At 42.4% G+C, this 18,959-nt stretch overlaps 1 protein-coding gene across 3 annotated transcripts; it reads left to right on the top strand.

Moving 5' to 3' along the window:
* On the top strand, nt 1-14,696 carry LOC110493917 (SUMO-activating enzyme subunit 2). Of its 3 annotated transcripts, XR_016487804.1 has the most exons (18): nt 1-227; nt 2,189-2,272; nt 2,778-2,848; nt 2,979-3,043; nt 3,827-3,927; nt 4,065-4,186; nt 4,360-4,427; nt 4,560-4,681; nt 4,841-4,940; nt 5,121-5,269; nt 5,444-5,537; nt 5,697-5,809; nt 7,555-7,702; nt 10,711-10,866; nt 11,312-11,408; nt 13,741-13,846; nt 13,924-14,060; nt 14,273-14,696. XR_016487804.1 is itself a non-coding variant. In XM_021568519.3 (17 exons), exons 1-17 carry the CDS (start codon nt 81-83, stop codon nt 14,470-14,472), a joined length of 1,932 nt encoding a protein of 643 aa, XP_021424194.2. In that variant the 5' UTR covers nt 1-80; the 3' UTR covers nt 14,473-14,696. The 3 variants fall into 3 exon arrangements, 2 of the variants coding, with proteins under 2 accessions (XP_021424194.2, XP_090061149.1); XM_021568519.3 differs by lacking the exon at nt 7,555-7,702; XM_090205023.1 differs by lacking the exons at nt 7,555-7,702; nt 10,711-10,866; nt 11,312-11,408; ... (1 more) ...; nt 13,924-14,060; nt 14,273-14,696 and adding an exon at nt 6,495-6,867.
* Nucleotides 14,697-18,959: the final 4,263 nt, after the last annotated feature.

The raw sequence follows: 18,959 nt of genomic DNA, 5'->3' as shown, positions 1-18,959 counted from the left end.
TTGCCAACCGCCATATAAAATCCACAAAAGAAGAAGCTACTATCTCGTCCTCTACAGTTTATATCTTGAAGCGGTCAACAATGGTAACGTTACAACTAGTGGGGTCTCTCCGAAAAGAGCTCGCTGACTCCTTATCCACTTGCCGGGTGCTGGTGGTCGGAGCTGGAGGAATTGGCTGTGAGCTCTTGAAAAATGTTGTTCTCACCGGTTTCAAAAATATAGAAGTGGTAAGTCGTGCAGGGGGCGGACACTTGCCGGGGTGGTATAAAAGGCCTAGCTAGCTCAATTTAGCTAATCTGAAAATAATTATATTCGAACATGTCTATATTTAAGTGGTGACGTTCTCTTTAGATATAGTCATGAATGAACAGAACTACCTAGTTAACAGTTGTCACTTCATCTAAATTGTAAATTGCGCGCCATTTTCTGACTTTGTGGTCTGTAACGTTAGACAATACTAAGGAGTCCCATCTTTCACGGTGTTGTGCCGAAAATCTCCTCCCCTTCGTGTTCTTCATTGCTGCGATTTGCTTGCAAATTGAGATTTCTGCTCTTCAATCCGTCGTCAATTCAGCCTAAATTTCACTGTTCTTAGTAGAAGAAAGCATTTTTGTCTGCTGTTTTCGGTTTGGCTATTTGTTTCAATATGGCGCCCTGGGCAAACCCCCCTCGGCGCCCGGTTCCGCCCCGGTAAAATGCCACCCATGTCGCCCGTACCTAAATTCAGTCTGGGGTGGCAGAGTGCCCTCGGGGCGTTCCTAAATGCAAACTGGAGTGGCAGAGTGCCCTTGGGGCGTTTGTAAATTCAGAGCGTTACGCTCTCTTAGCGTTCAGAGCGCACACTGGACTCTGGCCTCGGAGTAGGTTTGATCTGGGGGTTCTGGCTGAGTGTGCCAGAGCGCAGAATAACTGATTAATTTATCAACACAAAACATCCGTTGAATATGACCGGTGACAATAAACGTCAGCAAACATGTTAAATGAAATTGTTTTCAACAGCACAGTTAATCACTAACGACCTAGATAACATGAAAACAGCCCAACCAGCTCAGCTAGGGCAAATCAAAATGTATTTTTAACGTCCTGAATACAACAGGTGTAGCGTGAAACGCTTACTTACAAGCACTTAACCAACAATGTAGTTAAATAAATAGAGTTAAGAAAATTAAAACAGAAAGCAACACAATAAAATGACATAAAAAAATAACGAGGCTATATGCAGGGGGTACCCATACCGAGTCTAGGTGCGGGAGTACAGGTTATTTGAGTTAATTTGCACATTTGGGTAGGGGTAAAGTTACTACGCATAGATAATCAGCAGTGAGTAGCAGCAGTGTAAAAACAGCCTTTTGATTAATTCCTCAGCAGTCTTATAGCTTGGGGGTAGAAGCTGTTAAGGAGCCTTTTGGACCGAGACTTGGCGCTCCAGTACAGCTTTCCGTGCAGTAGCAGAGAGAACAGTCTACGATTTGGGTGACTGGAGTCTGACAATTTTGTAATTTTCTTCCTCTGTAAAAATGGTCAGAGTGAAGTGTTCTCTCAATTGTGCCTGGAAGCAATTGTCTAGTTAGCTAACTCGAGACAGTTAGCTTGGGTGCTTGACTAGTTGTGAGGCCAGAACACCCAGATTAACCCTCTCAGAAGAGAGCGCTCTGATGTCTGAGTAGAGCGTCAGAGAGTATTTACGAATGCACCTTTAGAGCCGGTGCGAGATATGGGTCTGAAAATGTACCTCAATGCAGGGATGGATTATACCACTGCACTCCAAATGTTATCTTTATCGACACTGCTCCATCGAAGATTGAGATACTGTTGCTTTTTCCTGGAAAACTGCCCTTTTCGTCCTCATACTAGCTGGCAGTAGCCGCAACGGCCATTATGGAATGGTTGAACAACAAATGAGCTGATTGGCCTACACTGCCATTCCAAAATGTGTAGCTCAGTGTAAATAAGCTTAGCTGCAGGGTTGGTCAGTCATTGATCTTGCTTTGTACTCTACCCCTCAGGTGTTTTATAATGTGCATTTCTGTTAGGTAGCTAGATACATTGCTGCTTGTAGCAAATTCTTTCATACATTCACACTTTTAGTGAACCTGACAAAATGTAAATTTTTGTTGTTTCAGTTATTAGTAATTGTCTTGTTAACTTGGATTTGGATTTTAATTGGCTGTATCTGTGTTCCTTATAGATTGATCTGGACATTATTGATGTGAGCAACCTGAACAGACAGTTCCTGTTCCAGAAGAAACATGTGGGAAAGTCCAAGGCTCAGGTAGGGGACCCAATGTTTCTTTTCACATGCATCACTGCTTGATCCTTTTGGTCCATTCTCACTTTTGCTGTAGGCTATGTAGCTATACAACCAAAATATTATGTCAGGGGTAGGCAACTAGATTCAACCGCAGGCTGATTTAAAAAAAAATAAAAATAAAAAAAAAATCCCCCAGAGCCGATAGTCACGATGCCGGAACATAAATATAACAATTTGCACATTGCAAATTACCACAATTTAAGGCCCAAAATAGATTGTATTTGAACATTTCATTCCTTGATTACATTGAGACACAATCACCTCTCTTTTTATTTGTGGGAATACTTGGGAGCAGATTTCCTAAATCAAAATAGTTTTAAGCTGAACAACTGGTGATTTCTAGGCTTTTTGACCCAAAGCTACGTTTATTTTTATCTATTATATATTTTTTATTTTGTTACTAAAAACTCTTGGGGGCTGCCTGTTGCCAACCCCTGCTATAAATGAACTTGTGGCTGTCTTGCAGGTGGCCAAAGAGACTGTGCTGCAATTCTGTCCTACTGCCAATATCACGGCCTACCATGACAGCATCATGAAGTAAGTCAACTAGCTACTGTAGTTATGTGCATGATTGTTCATTGTGCATATGATATTATATTGTGTGTGTTTGTCACCGTGAGTTGCCGATGGGAAAACTGAATGTCCTTGGTCTGTTTGTCCTTCCCAGTCCAGATTACAATGTGGAATTCTTCAGGAACTTCATGCTTGTAATGAATGCCTTGGACAATCGAGGTATAGTGGAATCTCAATGCCTTCCTAATGAAACCCTCAATACCGATCCCTAGTCAATTTGTCTGTTTGTAGAGTATATTTGGTATCTTTTCCCAATTATTATGGTCCTTGTCTTACCGCCAGCCAATGTTCCCTCTAAGCTGCGTGCAGTAGCCCGAGACTGCCGTTCAGCTCCCCTGGACTGCCACACAGAAGAAATATAAGCCCATGGAGAGAAGCACGAGATTGAACTTCACACAACTTTCTAGAGTTTTCCCTGTTAACACTCAACGTTTCCCATTACTCTGGCAATTGTGATTGAATCAGCGCAATATTAGCCCCTTTCAATGCAACATACTGAAACAAAACAAACTATGCAAGACTAAGTATCCAAGAGATTTTGTTGTATGCAGAACGCTTCGGAGTAGGATTCTATTGAATTGATACGCACTACTCAGACCGTACTCTACACAGACCGGTGTGGCATAACCAATCAGAGTTGCAGTAGGCCTATATGCAAATAGATCAATGCGATATATGGATCTGTGGCATTTACTTTGAACTGAACTATGTTGACAGCATGAGCGGTCCTGAGTAGATGCGCTTGTTTTGAGGTCAAAGCAAGAGCTGCATGTAGCCACGTGTGCACATTTTGTTAATTTTTTGCTAGTGAGTTATTAGCCCAGTTATAGATAATTTGTAGTCAGCAATAGGGGAGTGATTGCTTCCTACAAGACCATAAAACATGTTTTTAAAAACATTTTGTGGAACATTGCTGCCAGCTGAATCTTTTCTTCCTTGCAGTGGCTCGTAACCATGTGAACAGGATGTGTCTTGCAGCTGACATTCCCCTTATTGAGAGTGGCACAGCTGGCTACCTTGGGCAGGTGACCGTTATTAAGAAGGTAAACAATTTGATTGTGAATCACATGTGTGTAGTTGTCAACCACAACCTGTGAGTACCATTCATCCAATTGTTAATGTTGAGCACCAATGTAACACATAACAACCACCTCCCTCTTCTTGTTTTTACACACTACAGGGTCTTACTGAGTGCTATGAGTGCCAGCCCAAACCCACACAGAAAACATTCCCTGGCTGCACCATTCGCAACACCCCATCTGAGCCCATACATTGCATTGTGTGGGCCAAGTACCTTTTCAAGTAAGTCTAGTAAAAGTGCTCTCTCTCGTAGTAAACAATTGCAAAGTAGATGATTTTTCATTTTACCCAATAGGGGGTTAATGATGGGATTCCTGGCGTAGATCTGTTATTGCAATCAGGTTGGTTGAGCTGTCGTCCATGGTATTGATAATCCAGTTCTATCTCCACCTCAGCCAGCTTTTTGGAGAGGAAGATGCAGATCAAGAGGTGTCCCCTGACACAGCTGACCCAGAGCTTTCATGTGAGTATAACAAAACACTTGAACATTCTCCAACTGCCACTCTCCCTGGTCTCCATGAGACTAGGTCGTGTGTACTCTGGGCTTTATTGGGATAATAATATATGCCATTGGATATTTGTTGCCTATTCCCAGGGAACCCTGCAGACACTGAAGCCCGAGCCACAGCATCTGACCAGGATGGAGACATCAAACGTGTGTCCACTAAGGACTGGGCACGTTCCACTGGCTACGACCCAGTCAAACTCTTCAATAAGGTACTGTAGGCTTAAGGGTGAGCAAGCATTTACTAGAGGACTGCTTGAATGTGGCCACATGTCTTGTTGTCAAGCAGCTTATTACCTACCCTAAGCTATGGGTATTAAAATGTATAGAAATAGCTACTAGTCCAGGACTACATTTGTGTGGTCCTCCAGCTTTTTAAAGATGACATCCAGTACCTCCTGACCATGGACAAGCTGTGGAAGAAGAGGAAAGCCCCACTGCCTCTGGATTGTCTTGAGCATCAGAAACTTAGTAAGATATTAGCATCCTATATTATATTGCTCCAATTTGATTTTTATTTTATTTTTTTCAAAAAAATGTAATTAGAAAATCTTCTAATACAAATTGAATTTGAATATTTTCTGATTCATTTTCTGGTCTTGTTATAGAAGCTTTGAGGTTTAGGTTTGATTCTCTCTGGTTGTGTGATAGCGTGTCCCCAGGGGGTGACTGGGACGGGATTGAAGGACCAGCAGGTGTTGGGTGTGGCAGGCTACTGCCAGCTCTTCTCCCGCAGTGTGGAAACCCTGCACTTCATGCTGGTTGACAAAGGGGATGGAGCAGAGCTTGTGTGGGACAAGGTGAGGACACACAGGGAATTGATTTGGATGGGTAACTGTGCAGGGTCTAAACTGGAACACAATATATTATCAAGGTACAACAGAACGGTGAAGATGATGTGCTCATAGTTTAAGCTTAAAGTTGCATTGCAAGTTCTTTGGAAGTCCATTTGATTGTCTTCCTCTTGTTGCTAGGATGACCCTCCAGCGATGGACTTTGTGACAGCAGCCGCCAACCTGCGCATGTATATTTTCAGCATGAATATGAAGAGCCGTTTTGACATCAAGTGTGGGTATTGAGTTAAAGCTGTCTAGCATTTGTAAAAAAAATAAAATAATGTATGTGTTATTTTGATGTATTATAAATAAGTGATTTTACTTTTGATAAATTTTGCAAGGTCTATTTCCTAGTTAGCTGTTTTGACGTGTTGTAAATTGTTCCTTGCAGCCATGGCAGGGAACATCATCCCAGCGATTGCCACAACCAATGCAGTCATTGCTGGCCTCATAGTGCTGGAGGCACTGAAGATTCTTTCGGGAGATGTGAAGCAGTGTCGCACGGTGAGAAATCAGGAGTGATCCTTTCTGCTAAGGGTGGTTCTAAGCCTTCAAACTTTTTGTCATATTAACTAGGAACCAAACAGGACGAACCTGAACTTGTCCAATACAAACTCTTGTTTTCGTTGCATACCATTTTCCATTTGGATCTAACCGCTTCCGTTGCTAAACATTTTGCTATGGTGTGCAACTAATGAATACACCCCAGGGGAAGTTTGACAGTAGGAATGGGGAACTATTTTCAAAACTCATGTAATTTTAAGTACACAACACAGCATTTATTTCAAAATACATTTGGTGACGGAACGGTTTTGTTGTAGCCCTCTTACCTGCCTGTCACTTTGTATCATTCCCTGTAATAGTAGCTGTGATGGTTGCAGTGTAACTGTGGGCCCCTAAAGTCAAGGGCGCGGCAGGCCAGTCAACTTCTTCCACACCGATCTCGCCAAACCATTTCTGTATGAACCTCGCTTTGTACACGGGCAATTTCATGAAACAGGATAGGGCCTTCCCCAAAGTGTTGCCACAACGTTGGAATCACAGAATTGTCTAGAATGTAATTGAATGCAGTAGCGTTAAGATTTCCCTTCGCTGGAACTAAGGGGCCTAGCCCGAACCATGAAAAACAGCCCCAGACCATTATTCCTCCTCCACCAAACTTTACAGTTGGCAATATGCATTCGGGCAGGTACCGTTCTCCTGACATCCACCAAACACAGAATCGTCTGTTGGACTGCCGGATGGCTGAGTGTGATCCACCACTCCCAGAGGATGCGTTTCCACTGCTCCAGAGTCCAATGGCGGTGAACTTTACACCAATCCAGCTGACGCTTGGCATTAATCATTCGTCTTGTTACTATTTTTATAATTTAACTGCATTGTTTGAAAGAGATCGTAAGCAAGCATTTCACTGTAAATTCTACACCTGTTGTATTTGGCGCATGTGACCATAACATTTGATTTGAGTTATATAGCATATAGGCATGGCCTATGCCAATGTGCACAAACAATGCCGGCAAATTAATCTCTCTAAAGAGCCAAAAATAAACTTGATTTTTTTGGATCCTGCTTTGACATGCTGCACATAAAAATATCCATCATGCGTTCCCTGAACATGTTAGTTGAAATATCTAACTTTTGCCAGGTCTTACTTGGCATTGGGAAAAGGTAAGTCTAGAGCTCTCCTGCTTAGTTACTTTGCTTCAAAGTATAGGCATTTTATACCCGTTTCACGGAATTAAGGAATTTATTAGACTTTTTGGTTGTAGGCTAATGTTATAGCATAATACCTCCGAGTGAGCTATTGAGTGTGTAGACTTTTGGTCCAGCTCTACTCTAGCACACTGCTCAACAGGACATTGTTAATCTGACTCCTGTGTGGCCTAGCTCTCCAGATGGAGAGTAACAGTGCTGTATATTTGACTCTAAGGCATTTTTTTCAGAGTGGTATCATTATGATATTGAGTGTCATTATACTATACTTATACTGGCTCTGAACAAACTTTATTTGACTCTTTGCAACTGGAATCCACACATCCTGAGGCTGCATTCATTGTAGCTGGGGATTTTAACAAGGCTAATCTGAAAACAAGACTCCCTAAATTATATCAGCATATCGATTGCGCAACCAGGGCTGGTAAAACCTTGGATCATTGCTATTCTAACTTCCGCGATGCATATAAGGCTCTCCCCTACCATCCTTTCGGAAAAGCTGACCACGACACCATTTTGTTGCTCCCTGCCTACAGAAAGAAGCTAAAACAAGAAGCTCCCACGCTGAGGTCTGTTCAACGCTGGTCCGACCAATCTGATTCCACACTCCAAGACTGCTTCCATCACGTGGACTGGGATATGTTTCGTATTGTGTCAAACAACATTGACGAATACGCTGATTTGGTGAGCGAGTTCATTAGAACGTGTGTTGAAGATGTCGTTCCCATAGCAACAATTAAAACATTCCCAAACCAGAAACCGTGGATTGATGGCAGCATTTGCGTGAAACTGAAAGTGCGAACCACTGCTTTTAATCAGGGCAAGGTGACCGGAAACATGACCGAATACAAACAGTGTAACTATTCCCTCCAAGGCAATCAAACAAGCTAAGCGTCAGTATAGAGACAAAGTAGAATCGCAATTCAACGGCTCAGACACAAGAGGTATGTGGCAGGGTCTACAGTCAATCACGGACTACAAAAAGAAAACCGTCCCAGTCACGGACCAGGATGCCTTGCTCCCAGGCAGACTAAACTTTTTTGCCCGCTTTGAGGACAATACAGTACCACTGACACGGCCCGCAACCAAAACATGCTGACTCTCCTTCACTGCAGCTGAGGTGAGTAAAACATTTAAACTTGTTAACCCTCGCAAGGCTGCAGGCCCAGACGGCATCCCCAGCCGCGCCCTTAGAGCATGCGCAGACCTGCTGGCTGGTGTGTTTACGGACATATTCAATCAATCCTTAACCCAGTCTGCCGTTCCCACATGCTTCAAGAGGGCCACCATTGCTCCTGTTCCCAAGAAAGCTAAGGTAAGTGAGCTAAATGACTACCGCCCCGTAGCACTCACTTCCGTCATCATGAAGTGCTTTGAGAGACTAGTCAAGGACCATATCACCTCCACCCTACCCGACACCCTAGACCCACTCCAATTTGCTTACCGCCCAAATAGGTCCACAGACGATGCAATCTCAACCACACTGCACACTGCCCTAACCCATCTGGAAAAAAGGAAAACCTATGTGAGAATGCTATTCATCGACTACAGCTCAGCATTTAACACCATAGTACCCTCCAAACTCGTCATCAAGCTCGAGACCCTGGGTCTCGACCTCGCCCTGTGCAACTGGGTACTGGACTTCCTGACGGGCCGCCCCCAGGTGGTGAGGGTAGGTAACATCTCCACCCCGCTGATCCTCAACACTGGGGCCCCACAAGGGTGCGTTCTGAGCCCTCCCCTGTTCACCCACGACTGCGTGGCCACGCACGCCTCCAACTCAATCATCAAGTTTGCGGACGACACAACAGTGGTAGGCTTGATTACCAACAACGACGAGACGGCCTACAGGGCAGGTCTGGAGGTGAGGGCCCTCGGAGTGTGGTGTCAGGAAAATAACTTCACACTCGACGTCAACAACTAAGGAGATGATTGTGGACTTCAGGAAACAGCAGAGGGAACACCCCCCTATCCACATCGATGGAACGGTAGTGGAGAGGGTAGTAAGGTTTAAGTTCCTCGGCGTACACATCACAGAGAAACTGAATTGGTCCACCCACACAGACGGCATCGTGAAAAAGGTGCAGCAGCGCCTCTTCAACCTCAGGAGGCTGAAGAAATTTGGCTTGTCACCAAAAGCACTCACAAACTTCTACAGATGCACAATCGAGAGCATCCTGGCGGGCTGTATCACCGCCTGGTACGGCAACTGCTCCGCCCACAACCGTAAGGCTCTCCAGAGGGTAGTGAGGTCTGCACAACGCATCACCAGGGGCTAACTACCTGCCCTCCAGGACACCTACACCACCCGATGTTACAGGAATGCCGTAAAGATCATCAAGGACAACAACCACCCGAGCCACTGCCTGTTCACCCCGCTATCATCCAGAAGGCGAGGTCAGTACAGGTGCGTCAAAGCTGGGACCGAGAGACTGAATAACAGTCTGATGGCCTTGAGATAGAAGCTGTTTAACAGCCACCACTAACATTGAGTGGCTGCTGCCAACACACTGACTCAACTCCAGCCACTTTAATAATGGGAATTGATGGGAATTGATGTAAAATATATCACTAGCCACTTTAAACAATGCTACTTAATATAATGTTTACATACCCTACATTATTTATCTCGCATGTATATATATACTGTACTCTATCATCTACTGCATCTTTATGTAATAAATGTATCACTAGCCACTTTAAAACTATGCCACTTTGTTTACATACTCATCTCATATGTATATACTGTACTCGATACCATCTACTGCATCTTGCCTATGCTGCTCTGTACCATCACTCATTCATATATCTTTATGTACATATTCTTTATCCCTTTACACTTGTGTGTGTGTGTGTGTATAAGGTAGTAGTTTTGGAATTGTTAGCTAGATTACTCGTTGGTTATTACTGCATTGTCGGAACTAGAAGCACAAGCATTTCGCTACACTCGCATTAACATCTGCTAACCATGTGTATGTGACAAATAAAATTTAATTTGATTTACTAGGCTGGTTTTGGTATTGAACCCAAAATTCTGAACACTTAGTTTGTGATCTAGCTAATGAAAGGGCTCCCGAGTGGCGCAGTGGTTTAAGACACTGCATCTCAGTGCTAGAGGCGTCACTACAGACCCTAGTTCGATTCCCTGCTCTATCACAACCGGCTGTGATTGGGAGTCGCATAGGGCGGCACACAATTGACCCAGTGTCGTTAGGGTTTGGCCAGGGTAGGCCGTCATTGTAAATAAGAATTTGTTCTTAACTGACTTGCCTAGTTAAATAAAGGTTATAAAAATGATTAGCCCATCGGGGTAACCTAAACAAATGCAAATGGGCAACCCCATGCTTTACCCATCTATAACCTAGCCACTATGCTATATCAGTAAGCCTAAAATGGCACACCTGCCTGATAATATAAGCCCTAAGCCTTCTGATGAAAGTCAGCCCCAAAAAATACTACTTTTTGCCAATATGTGCTCATTTCTGGAGAGGAATATTGGTGTGTGTGGTGTGTGCAGACATCAAGTTGGTATTAATTTGCATTCCAAGTGCCTTTAAAAATGTAGCGTCATTGAACCTGCAGATACCCTTTGGTTGTGAAGAATAATTTAATGGCAACTTAGTGCTGTTTTAGTGTATAGCTAGTGTGATCTGAAACCTATTCCAATGTCCATTCCTGTATTGTCTTCCTAGATCTTCCTGAACAAGCAGCCCAACCCCAGGAAAAAGTTGCTGGTTCCGTGTGCTTTGGACCCACCCAGTGCCAACTGTTATGTGTGCGCCAGCAAGCCAGAAGTCACAGTCAAACTGAATGTGCACAAAACTCTTGTGCTGGCCCTACAAGACAAGGTAAAGCATTGGCTTTCTGGCTCCTTTTTCATGTAACCATGCTTACAATCATACTGATAAAGCCAGATAAATGCAGACTGATAGACATTTTTGACCAGGGAGGAAGAGATAAAGCCATGTAGATATTGACTAGTGGGTTGCATGTAAAATCTAAACAAAACAAATCTTGTTTTGTTGTTGCAAACATGAGTGAAAATGTGATCAGCATATATATTTAACCTTTTTTTAATACTGTTATTTAACTAGGAAAGTCGGTTAAGAACAAATTCATATTTTCAATGACGGCCTAGGAACAGTGGGTTAACTGCCTTGTTCAGGGGTAGAACAACATATTTTTACCTTGTCGACTTGTGACCTTTCGGTTACTAGTCCAACACGCTAACCACTAGGCTACCTGCCACCCCATAACCATGTGTTCAGCTAAAGACTCTTGTTTCTTTGTTAGATATTAAAGGAGAAGTTTGGGATGGTGGCGCCAGATGTGCAGATCGAGGATGGGAAAGGGACAATCCTTATCTCCTCTGAGGAGGGTGAAACCGAAGGTATGAGACAATCACAGAATATTATCAGACTGTCCCAAAGGAGACCAGAAGAGGACTGCATATTGCACTCAACAGTTAAGGGTTTGCATTTGAAATATTTGTACTGTTCGAATAATATCATGACATTCTTTCGGATAGTTTTTTGTAAAACAGCTTTTGTTTGCTGCGTGACTCGGGAGAGCTGCAGCAGAGTGGGGGAAGGGCAGGGGACGGTATATGTGAGAGATGGGATGGATAGACAGAGTGAAAGTAGCCATAGTCATGCTAGTTTGACAAACTTGCTGCTATAGGTTATCATACCATACCATCTGGTAGTGCCGGTTTTACCTACAGTGGCAAGAAAAAGTATGTGAACCCTTTGGAATTACCTGGACTTTTGCATAAATTGGTCATAAAATTTGATCTGATCTTTATCTAAGTCACAACAATAGACAAACGCAGTCTGCTTAAACTAACAATTATACGTTTTCATGTCTTTATTGAACACACCGTGTAAACATTCACAGCTCAGGGTGGGGAAAGTATGTGAACCCTTGGTTTTAATAACTGGTTGACCCTACTTTGGCAACAATATCCTCAAGCAAATGTTTTCTGTATTTGTGGCTCAGACCTGCACAACGGTCAGGAGGAATTTTTGACCAGTCCTCTTTACAAAACCGTTTCAGTTCAGCAAAATTCTTGGGATGTCTGGTGTGAAGCGCTCTCTTGAGGTCATGCCACAGCATCTCAATCGGGTTGAGGTCAGGACTCTGACTGGGCCACTCCAGGAGGTGTATTTTCTTCTGTTGAAGCCATTCTGTTGTTGATTTACTTCTGTGTTTGGGTTGTTGTCCTGTTACATCACCCAACTTCTGTTTAGCTTCAATTGGTGGACAGATAGCCTTCCATATTCTCCTGCGATATGTCTTGATAAACTTGGGAATTCATTTTTCTGTCAACGATAGCAAGGTGTCCAGACCCTGAGGCAGCAAAGCAGCACCAAACCATGATGCTCCCTCCACCATACTTTACAGTTGGGATGTTGGTGTGCTGTGCCTTTTTTCTTCCACAGTGTTGTGTGTTCCTGCCAAACAACTCAACTTTAGACAATTTGTGTTACTGTGGACTGATGAACATCAAGGCTTTTAGAGATACTTTTGTAACCCTTTCCAGCTTTATGCAAGTCAGCGATTCTTAATCTTGAATCTTCTGAGATCTTTTGTTCAAGGCATGGTTCACATCATGCAATGCTTCATGTGAATAGCAAACTCATAATTTTGTGAGTTTTTATAGGGCAAGGCAGCTCTAACCAATATCTCCAATCTGGTCTCAATGATTGTACTCTAGGTTAGCTGACTACTGATTCCAATTAGCTTTTAGAGAAGTTATTAGCCTAGGGGTTCACATACTTTTTCCAACCTACAATGTGAATGTTTAAATGATCTATTCAGTATAGACAAGAAAAATACAATGATTTGTGTGATTTAGTTTAAGCAGACTGTTTGTCTGTTGTGATTTTGATGAAGATCAGATCAAATTTTGTTACCAATTTATGCAGAAATCCAGATAATTCCAAAGCGTTCACATACTTTTTCTTGACACTGTATGTCAAATCGACAAAGTAGCTAGCTAGCAAGGCTAATTGAGGCACTCTCTGAACTGCTTACTCCTCCAAGAGGGAGGCAAGCTTACATGAGAGATTCTTAGCTCTACTCCCTTAAAGCATTAACACAATCAAGAACCGATTCTTACCCGTTTTTACAGCCTATATGTGTCTTAAAATAGGTGAGTGATATGATCTTTAGAGCCTAAACAGACTGAACAACAAGGAGACAGGTTAAATAGTTTTTTTTTTTTTAAGCCTTGACACAATTGAGACATGGATTGTGTATGTGTGCCATTCAGAGGGTAAATGGGCAAGACAAAATATTTAAGTTCCTTTTGAACAGGGTATGGTAGTAGGTGCAAGCCTGGCGCACTGGTTTGTGTCAAGAAATGCAACACTGCTGGGTTTTTCAAGCTCAATAGTTTCCTGTGTGTATCAAGAATGGTCAACCACCCAAAGGACATCCAGCCAACTTGACAACTGTGGGAAGTATTGGGAGTCAACATGCCAGCATCCCTGTGGAAAGTTTTCCACACCTTGTAGAGGGTTATTGCAGCAGACCACACCGGGTTGCACTTCTTCTATCAGCTAAAAACAGTGGGCACACGATCACCAACATGAATACTCTTGCAAATAATCCGATACTAACGTCTGTTGGGATATTTGATTAACTGTGCCCACCCCTAAACAGTATACTCTCTTATCATCAGTATACAAATATTTTCATGCACCATTCTCTTCTCATAGCAAACAACTGCAAGTTCCTGTCTGACTTTGCGATTCGAAATGGCAGCCGTCTGCAAGTGGATGACTTTCTGCAGGATTACACACTCCTGGTTAATGTGATTCACTGGTAAGAGAAGGATGTATTTCTGTGTGCTGTATTCGCCTTTGTATTTCCCTAATGTAAATGTATTTCTGCTGAAAAAGTGAAAACTTGGAGAAGGATGTGGAATTTGAGGTGGTGGGTGATGCACCTGACAAGGCCCCAACCAGGTCACAAGAAGAGGGAAAGAACGTTGCCAATGGCAACAAAGATTCTTCAGAACCGTCCACCTCTTCCGAAGGTGAGCAAAACTGGCATTTTCTACAGAAATGAACTATTTTAGACTACATCTGATAATTCAAATCCTGGTCATAAGTAATCAGTCCGGTCCTTAAACCATTTGTTTATAGTGCTGAGAATGAGGCAATGTTTCTTCTGTAGTTGAATATAAACTCTAAAGGGGTACAGGTAAATCTGACTTTGTTTTCCTCTTGCTTTCCTTTCACCTCTTAGCTCCTGCTGAACAGAATGACATTCTGCTAGTTGATTCAGACGAGGAGGCGCCGTCCTCCAGCACTATGGCTGTCAGCATGGAGTCAGGAGGCCACAAGAGGAAGCTCCATGATGCTGAGACAGGCGAGGCCTCAGCTAAGCGCCAACACCTGAGTCAACCCTCAGCTGATGATGATAATGACATCATTGCGCTGGACTAGCATGTCTCTCAACCCCCACCCCCCCCTGTTAGAAGAAGGGAACTATTTTCATGCGCCATTCCTCTTACCAAACATTTGTAAATAATTATGTACAAAACTTACGTTTTCTGGTTATTTGGGGTCAACAGAGTACTGTTTACAGTGGACATTTTGATACATTGCATCTATTTGTGATAAAATATTTAAGATTTTTTTAAAATAATAATGTATTTGTTTTGTCACAAGTCGGGTGTGTTATTTTGGGGAGATTGAAAGAAACATTTTAAAAGGTGCTACAGCTAGAATTTCTCCCCTATGTGGAAGCAGGTGAATTGCAACTGCAATAGGCATTCAAAGCAAATCTCCCCCTCCCATTCATCCCATTTCCCCGTAGAATTAGTAACGTGCTTTTTATTTTTTTCACCTTTATTTAACCAGGTAGGCTAGTTGAGGACAAGTTCTCATTTACAACTGCAACCTGGCCAAGATAAAGCAAAGCAGTTTGACACATACAACAACAGTTACAAATGGAATCAACAAACATACACAGTGTGTGCAAATAAGGGAGGTACGGCAATAAATAGGCCATGTTGGCAAAGTAATTACAATATAGCAATTAAACACTGGAGTGATAGATGTGCAAGTAGAGATACTGGGGTACAAAGGAGCAAGATAAATAAATACGGTTTGGGGATGAGGTAGTTGGCTGGGCTATTTACAGGTGCAGTGAGCTGGTAAGAGATATGAGTCTCCAGCTTCATTTTTTTTTTTTCTTCTTTCAGTTCTATTAAAATATATTTTTGGATGGTACAATGCTTCCCAACACTATTCTGTTTTCTCACATAAACTGAAATTGAGCGAACCATGTAGAATATTTGCAAATAGGAAAAGTGATTTCTACATTGGCCAATTGACCCATCCTAGATAACACAGCCAAAGTCAAATTAGCTTTCCCATTCTGACAACAGATACTGCTCTGGTGGGAGAAATCAATAGGCGAATATCACTGCCAATCACAACACTGGCAAGTAAGTAATATTGTGAAACACTATCATTCCACTATTACTGCAGATAGTTAGTCGGAAGTTTACATACACTTAGGTTGGAGTCATTAAAACTTGTTTTTCAACCACTCCACAAATGTCTTATTAATAAAATGTAGTTTTGGCATGTCGGTTAGGACATTACTTTGCATGACACAAGTCGTTTTACAACAATTGTTTACAGACATTTCACTTATAATTCACTGTATCACAATTCCAGTGGGTCAGAAGTTTACATACACTAAGTTGACAGTGCCGCAGCCGTCATACCGCTCAGGAAGGCGATCCGTTCTGTCTCCTAGCGATGAATGTACTTGGTGTGAAAAGTGCAAATCAATCCTAGAACAACAGCAAAGGACCTTGTGAAGATATTGGCGGAAACAGGTACAAGAGTATCTATATCCACAGAAAAACGAGACCTATATTGATATGCTTGAAAGGCCGCTCAGCAAGGAAGAATGCCACTGCTCCAAAACCGCCATAAAAGAGCCAGACTACGGTTTGCAACTGCACATGGGGACAAAGATCGTACTTTTTGGCGAAATGTCCTGGTCTGATGAAACAAAAATAGAACTGTTCGGCCATATTGGCCATCGTTATGTTTCGAGGAAAAAGGGGGAGGCTTGCAAGCCGAAGAACACCATCCCAACCGTGAAGCACGGGGGTGGCAGCATCATGTTGTGGGGGTGCTTTGCTACAAGAGGGACTGGTGCACTTCACAAAATAGAGAGCATCATGGGGTAGGAAAATTATGTGGATATATTGAAGCAACATCTCAAGACATCAGTCAGGAAGTTAAAGGTTGGTTGCAAATGGGTCTTCCAAATGGACAATGACCCCAAGCATACTTCCAAAGTTGTTGCAAAATGGCATAAGAACAACAAAGTTAAGGTATTGGAGTTGCCATCACAAAGCCCTGACCTCAATCCTATAGAAAATTTGTGGGCAGAACTGAAAAATGTTGTGCGAGCAAGGACGCCTCCAAACCTGACTCAGTTACACCAGCTCTGTCAGGAGGAATGGGCCAAAATTCACTTTATTGTGGAAGGCTGCCCAAAATGTTTGACCCAAGTTAAACAATTTAAAGGCAATGCTACCATATACTAATTGAGTTTATGTAAACTTCTGACCTACTGGGAATGTGATGAAATAAATAAAAGCTGAAATAAATAATTCTCTCTTCTATTATTCTGATATTTCACATTCTTCAAATAAAGTGGTGATCCTAACTGACCTAAAACAGGGATTTTTTACTAGGATTAAATGTCAGGAATGGTGAAAAACTGAGTTTAAATGTATTTGGCTAAGGTTTATGTAAACTTCCGACTTCAACTGTATATTTTGGACATTTTCTGAAATTACAATGCTAACATTTTTTCACCCTAAATCCTGTGTAGCACCTTTAATACCAAATGTTTTCAGGGTATTTCCTCCAGATCATTGTAAAAAATATATATATAATCAAACCCAATTATTTCTTTGGGTCTAGCATTGACTGAATTTTCTTTGTAATTGTTGACCATTGACCACTTGCAACGTGAGTTGCTTTGTCACAGCTGGCTAAAACATTTATTGTATTGGTGTTTGTTACTTTATTTATACATTCCATTTTTCATGTGGTTTATAGTTTGATCCATCATAGCTGGGCCTTGACCTCCCTTTGGACCAAGTAGGTAACGACAGAATAAACGCTTACAGATCTAATGACCCAAAACTTGTTTTCTTAAGCTTTAGCATGCACAGTATTACTAGCATACATAATATATCAGAATTGTGCTGCCTGTGTCAACCACTGATGGCCAGTACAGTGTACAATTGTGGCCAAAAGTTTTGAGAATGACACAAATATTAATTTTCAAAGTCTGCTGCCTCAGTTTGTATGATGGCAATTTGCATATACTCCAGAATGTTATGAAGAGTGATCAGATGAATTGCAATTAATTGCAAAGTCTCTCATTGCCATGCAAATGAACTGAATCTGAAGCAAATTCCACTGCATTTCAGCCCTGCCACAAAAGGACCAGCTGACATCATGTCAGTGATTCTCTCGTTAACACAGGTGTGAGGGTTGACGAGGACAAGGCTGGAGATCACTCTATCATGCTAATTCAGTTTGAATAACAGACTGGAAGCTTCAAAAGTAGGGTGGTCCTTGGAATCATTGTTCTTCCTCTGTCAACCAAGGTTACCTGCAAGGAAACACGTGCCATCATCATTGCTTTGCACAAAAAGGGCTTCACAGGAAAGGATATTGCTGCCAGTAAGATTGCACCTAAATCAACCATTTATCGGATCATCAAGAACTTCAAGGGGAGCGGTTCAATGGTTGTGAAGAAGGCTTCAGGGAGCCCAAGAAAGTCCAGCAAGTGCCAGGACTGTCTCCTAAAGTTGATTCTACTGTGGGATCGGGGCACCACAAGTGCAGAGCTTGCTCAGGGTTGGCAGCAGGCAAGTGTGAGTATATCTGCATGCACAGTGAGGCAAGGACTTTTGGAGGATGGCCTGGTGTCAAGAAGGGCAGCAAAGAAGCCACTTCTCTCCAGGAAAAACATCAGGGACAAACTGATATTCTGCAAAAGGTACAGGGAATGGACTGCTGAGGACTGGGGCAAAGTCATTTTCTCTGATGAATCCTTTTTCCGATTGTTTGGGGCATTCGGAAAAAGCTTGTCCGGAGAAGACAAGGTGAGCGATACCATCAGTCCTGTGTCATGCCAGCAGTAAAGCATCTCGAGACCATTTATGTGTGGGGTTGCTTCTCAGCCAAGGGAGTGGGCTCACTCACAATTCCTAAGAACACAGCCATGAATAAAGAATGGTACCAACACATCTTCCGAGAGCAACTTCTCCCAGCCATCCAGGAATAGTTTGGTGATGAACAATGCCTTTTCCAGCATGATGGAGCACCTTATCTAAAAAAGACACTGAAGCAGCAAACTTTGTGGAAATTAATATTTGTGTCATTCTCAAAACTTTTGGCCACGACTGTACTTACAGTGCCTTAAAGTATTCATACCCTTGACTTATTCCACAATTTTGTTGTATGACAGCCTGAATTCAAAATGGATTAAATATACTTTTTTTCTCACCCGTTTACACACAATGCCCCATAATGACAAAGTGAAAACATGTTTTTAGAAATTTGTGCAGATTTATTGAAAATGAAATAGATTTATGTCAAAACTGTAACTTGTCCAGATTCACTGTCTTGCTTTATTTGATCCCATATTTTACAAGGTAAGTTGACTGAGAACACATCATTTACATTAACGACCTGGGGAATTGTTACAGGCGAGAGGGGGGTGAATGAGCCAATTGGAAGCTGGGAATGATTAGGTGGCCATGATGGTATGAGGGCCAGATTGGGAATTTAGTTAGGACACAATGGGATATTTAGTGGCAACAGAGTCAAGACACCTATTTAACATCCCATTCAAAAGACCGTACCCTAACCGGGAAAAATCC

The sequence above is a fragment of the Oncorhynchus mykiss genome, chromosome 2, assembly GCF_057628025.1.
Source record: "Oncorhynchus mykiss isolate SJ-2025 chromosome 2, ASM5762802v1, whole genome shotgun sequence".
Classification (NCBI taxonomy): Eukaryota; Metazoa; Chordata; class Actinopteri; order Salmoniformes; family Salmonidae; genus Oncorhynchus; species Oncorhynchus mykiss.
This window is presented reverse-complemented; position numbering and strand designations above follow the sequence as displayed.